The following is a 5,922-nucleotide window of genomic DNA, read 5'->3' as shown; positions in this document are numbered from 1 at the left end:
AACCTAAATTTGATCCTTAAATCTTATATAGGGATAAAAAACCAACAAAACATTAATCTAGTCCTGTAAGGTTCCGTTAGATTTCTAGAATAACTGAAATGTTAAAAGTTCAATTCCTGAGAGCGACATTTGTTAGGAGAAACAGTCATGCACCCCAAAAAAATTAATTTCTTACCAAAAAATAATAAAATACATTTAGTAGTACCAAAAAAAATATAGTTCTCATCATAGTTTTGAATCATCCTTAAAAAGTATGACTTTTCTAATGTGGGCCAAATATTATATAATATGCAAAAAATGGAAATTGCATTAAAACATGTGAGGGCACATTTATTGATACATATATGAATTTCATAAGGCATTAATTTTCAGATGCAAATTACTAGAACTTTTTGAATAAATTAAAATGTAATCTCAAGCAGATATTAGAAAAACCAAAAAAATATAAATATATTTTTACAATAAAAAATTTAGTTGGAATTTGATTTTAGTTCATATAATTTTTATTTGATTATCATATATTCCGAACTTTTAACTCTATTTCCTAATTATAAACTACTAATACTTATATGTAATACGTATCATAATAATTAATGATAATATTAATTATGATGTTGACATATCATTTAGAAGAATTAAAAATTAAAACCATCAATTAAGGTATACGATAAAAGTTAAAAACAATGGGTAAGTATAATAAAATATTGTATATTTGGCACTAAAAACATAGCCAAAAATTAATGTTGGGGCTCACGTACATGTATATCAAAATACTAACTTCTCATTGTTTGTTTTGGTTCTATATTTTGAATCTCTTCACATTGTTTGTTTTGGTTCCTTTCTTCATGGGTTCTCAACATGTTCTAACACCCCTTTTCTTTATTCTCCTCTTTGTTCTTTATGTTTCTTCAATTCGATTGCCAGTGTTGGGTGATGATGAAAATATCATGTAATAATACCTCACAACCTTGTCTCTATTTCTTCTTCAAATTAAAAATCTCCATTTCATTAAAACTAATAATAATATTATTATTATTATTTATATTTGTTTGATGTATTTTCAGACATAATGTCCCTTCAATAAGGTTTGACCCCACTAAGGTCACACAACTCTCTTGGCATCCCAGGTTGTCATAATTTCCATGTCATATTATTATGTATAGAGTAAACAAATGAGTATATATCTTGTCATATAATTTAATCAAAGTCATATAGTCTTAATTAGTAGAGACTATTGCATTACATAGTATGAATAATCGATCATTTAAAAGCTATGTTAATTGATATATGAGATTCATAAGGATAAAGTTGAGATTTTCAATTTCTTAGGATTAAATTGAAATAAGTACTTTTCTTCTTAGGAAGGAATGGTGTGTTGCTTTTAGGAACAATTTTTTTTATTTGTTTGTGAATTTTGGCATACAGGGCTTTTCTATACAAGGGGTTTTTATCTGAGAAGGAATGTGACCATCTTATCAATATGGTTAGATTTCTTTTACTGGTGTTTGTTTTTCCTACATTATTGAAAAATCAATACTTTAGGAAAAGAAAATCATGCTACAAAATAGCATATATATTATTGAATGACCAAGTTTTTGTGTTTTTAGGCTAGGGATAAGTTGGAAGTGACTACAGTTGCTGATATAGAAACAGGTAAAGCTATCTTGAGTACAGCAAGAACAAGTTCTGGAATGTTTTTGTTTAAGTCACAGGTATTATCGACTTGAATTCTTTTCTTTACATTATTATAATACTTTATTTAGTTGAACATGTGATTTGGATCTTATGTAGGAGCCACAAATTATTTTTACATTTTCATTACATTGAGAGTTTATTCACTAATTTGGAAAAGGGAATACTCTTATGTTGTTCTATGTGATTATATCATGTTGAAGTGTAAAGAGAAACATGTTTCTCAAAAATAGCTTTTTGCTTGTGTTTTATTGGAACATGTGCTTTTGTTAGTTGTCTCCAAAGGAAAAGCATTTTCATAATGTTTAATGATGAGAAATATATTAGAAACTAGCTTGGTGTCTATCATTTTGTGAGTTTGAAGGGAGTTGTAGAAGTAGATATAGATATGTTTTAGTATGTGCAAATATCCAAACACCCTCTTAGGACATGTTGATCTCAAAGAAGTAAAAGATCATATTCATAAGAGATAAAGAACTTGTAATAATAATGTAAAAATGGACGAAGTGCATACCTGAATGAATCACGTATACTACATACCTCGTATTTGGTAACTATGACCAAATTGTAGTGATTTTTGCTCTGAATTAGTTCCCCTTTTATGTTGAGAGAGCAAAGTATAAGGCTGAGATTAAGACAAGAGAACTAATATTCCTTCAATAGAGGATGTGATTAAATAATGCATGAGTTATGTTAATGTGAGTAACCTAATTATAGTTTAGTGTTTGATTATAGACTATATGTTTCAATCTTATGGTCCTTATTTATACACCATATGTTTCAAGTAACTTCCATGACCTTAAGTTTTACACTTCAAATGGAGTTTGACATGTGTGTTTTAAACTATTGAACATGAATTTTAATTTTTTTGCACTTTTATTTTATATTTTCAAGGATAAAATTACTGTTGATATTGAAGCTAGAGTTTTAATCCTTTTACATTTTTATTTAATATCTTTAAGGATAAAGTTATTGCTGATATTGAAGCTAGAATTGCTACATGGACATTCCTTCCTTATGGTAAGTAGTAAAAAAATATCATTCAATGTGTCATTTTTTGTCTACTTTTTTTTTTTTAATTTTATCTCTTTCTAAAGTCAATGATCTTATCAGAGAATGGTGAGGGAATGCAAATATTGCGCTATGAGCATGGTCAGAAGTATGAACCACATTTTGATTACTTATTAGACAAGCTTAATCAACAATTTGGTGGCCATAGGATTGCCACTATATTAATGTATTTGTCGAATGTTAAGAGAGGTGGAGAAACTGTTTTTCCAAATTCAGATGTAAGTTCCTCATGCATTTTATTCTTTGATGGTTCTTTTCAATACACCAACCACCCATCCCCTACATAAAACAAAAAATTGAATATCAAAAAATAAAAATGGAGTTTTGATTAATTTATTTGCTTCATTTTCAGCCAACATTGTCCCAACCAAAGGATGAGAGCTGGTCTGAATGTGCTAAAATGGGTTATGCAGGTAAATATGTTTATGAATGGTTTTTTCATCATAGTTTTTGGAATATAGAGTTGCTATCACAAAAACAATATAGAATTATATAATATAGATACTATGATAGTTAGTCATTCAATAGTAGTGACTTGTATATGATAATTCCAAGTGTCTTAGGATTTCTTTCTTAATTGATGGGAGATTATGAGTATTGAACCTCGACACATGATTCATTGCATATAATCAATGATGACAACTTCAAGGTCATGAAATTATTCAGTGACTCTTGAAGACTATCAAGTCCAACAAAAAAGTTGAAAAAAAATTTCAATGTCGACAAATATTAATTATTCATTATCTTTAAGAAGAAGCATTTCTCCCCCTTCACTACATAAAAGGAACATGTGAGGAAGGTTAACATAACCAAGTGAATGAGAAGAGAAACACATAGAGAGGGTGAGAGAGTTGATATTATGGTAGTGTGAGATTAGAACATTCATAATGAAATACTAGAGATATATTGTATTCCGTACTAGTAGAGTGAGATTGACTGTTATCCACTTAAAATTAAGAAAACAAATATTGTAATCTTTTCATAGAAAGACATTTTTTGGAATAGATCCCATACTTTTTAGATCTAAAATTATTAGTGTTATACTTCTACTTTTTGCTCTATTTTATTTGTCCGCTTATTTCACAAGCACCCATTTTAAATTACACAAAGGAGAAAGAATTATTTCTATTTCACCTAACAATGGTATCAAGTTCTAAAATTTATTCGAGAGCATAACTTGTGTGATCCAAGGTGGAATGAGTTGCTACCATCTCATTTGATGGACATGTTCAAATTGATTGCAAACAACTATTCTGATTGGAAGCTCGTAATGAAAGATCACTTATACTACAAAGATATGCATGCGCCCAATTTTTGCAAAGACAAAACTAACAAACATGTGGAGCTTTCGAATCAAAATGGTTTTGCAATGATTTAGAAGTACATTGATAGAAGTTTGTTTGAGAATGTTTTCACATTGATAGAAGCTTATTAGTTGCAGTCGAAACTTGAGTATATGATTCAAACAAAACTCCCAAAAATAAAGCATCTCCGGTGAGAATGCTGGTGAAAATCGACTATAAAGATAGTGAGAGCATGATAGAGCACTTCTACTCATTAAAGGGTCTTTTCATTCAATTCACACATACATATATCTATATATATATATATACACATATATACATATATATATATATACATACGTATATATATATACACGTATATATATATATATACATATATATATATATATATGGAGATGGATAATGAGTTACAATAACTTCTACTGCTCGAGTCATTGCCTGAAAGTTGAGATACATTAGTGGTCATGGTAAGCAATTTAGTTCCGAACAGGATGTTCTCAATGCATATTGTTTCATAAAGTCTCTTGAATGAAAAGTCCAAAAAGAAAGAACATAGTACATCCTTTCAGTGTGGTACAAATATTATGGAGTGAAGAGGCAGAAGTGAAACTCTTAGGAGAAATAAATCTCATAGAAGAAGCAAAAACAAAGTCAAACCTCATTCTTAATCTCACACAAAGATATTTGGAGAATAAATTATATTTACTAAATTCAGAGATCTTTGACATAGACAAATGAAGTACATGAATGATAAATGATTTTAGATTCTCACCATAGATCATCTATCGGGTATAAAAATTTTGAAATTTTATATTGGTTGTCTTTATGATTAGCAATGCAGATTTAGTTTCTAGAGATCAGACAAACCCTTCAGGAGAAATACATTACTTGAACTTGTGCATTCATATATTTGCACACCATCTCAAGGATGCAATGGAGAACCTTATTACTTTGTTAACATTTTCAGCATTATTCTTATACTTTTTCCTCTTTTATTGTGTGTGTAACTTTCTCAAGTACCTATTTAGGTTCAAACAAGGAAAGGAGAAGTGGTTATGTTGTTTCCAACATATAGATCTCATCTTTGCTACCTTGTTCTTATGACTTTCCAAATGTCTTGTTTAATTAACAATATTTGGATCTCATCTTATGCAGTGAAACCTAAGAAAGGTGATGCTTTATTATTCTTCAATCTTCTTCCAAATGCAACTATTGATAATAGAAGCTTGCATGGAAGTTGTCCAGTGATTGAGGGTGAAAAGTGGTCAGCAACTAAGTGGATACATGTAAGGGACTTTGACAATTCATTCAAACAAGTTTATAGTGTGAATTGTAAAGATGAGAATGAGGAATGTTCAATGTGGGCTAAGATAGGTGAATGTGAAAAGAACTCTCTTTATATGGTTGGAAGTGAAACAATCAAAGGGCATTGTATGAAGAGTTGCAATGCATGCTCATCTTAGGAGACAAGGATCACCTGTCATACAATTTTTCTATCTCTATGTCCTGAACCAATCAAACTTCATAGAATAATATTAAAAAAATATTAATTTCCGCTTGTAAAAAAAATTCAATGAATGAAGTTTTCTCATTGGTTTGAGGCACCAAATAAGATATGAATTGATATGTGATCTCCATCATCTTATGTGGCACTATTTATTTTAGTCTTTCATATTTCAATGTACGTAGAGTTATGGCCCTATTTATTTTATTTTTTTAATTTTTGAATACTTTATGGATACGTATTTTTCGCGAATCCGAGCATATCCGTGTCGGATACGTGTCGGACACCGACACGTGAGGGTGTTTGACGAATCTAGGCTTCACAATTGATATATATGGACTCAAACTAATG

General features: G+C 29.7%; 1 protein-coding gene across 1 annotated transcript; it reads left to right on the top strand.

The window, feature by feature from the left end:
• On the top strand, positions 812-5,617 carry LOC109330021 (probable prolyl 4-hydroxylase 6). Its single transcript, XM_019563980.1, has 8 exons — positions 812-949; positions 1,065-1,127; positions 1,426-1,483; positions 1,608-1,712; positions 2,655-2,712; positions 2,806-2,981; positions 3,116-3,176; positions 5,223-5,617. Exons 1-8 carry the CDS (start codon positions 846-848, stop codon positions 5,528-5,530), a joined length of 933 nt encoding a protein of 310 aa, XP_019419525.1. The 5' UTR covers positions 812-845; the 3' UTR covers positions 5,531-5,617.

The sequence above is a fragment of the Lupinus angustifolius genome, chromosome LG02, assembly GCF_001865875.1.
Source record: "Lupinus angustifolius cultivar Tanjil chromosome LG02, LupAngTanjil_v1.0, whole genome shotgun sequence".
In the NCBI taxonomy this organism is placed as follows: Eukaryota; Viridiplantae; Streptophyta; class Magnoliopsida; order Fabales; family Fabaceae; genus Lupinus; species Lupinus angustifolius.
This window is presented reverse-complemented; position numbering and strand designations above follow the sequence as displayed.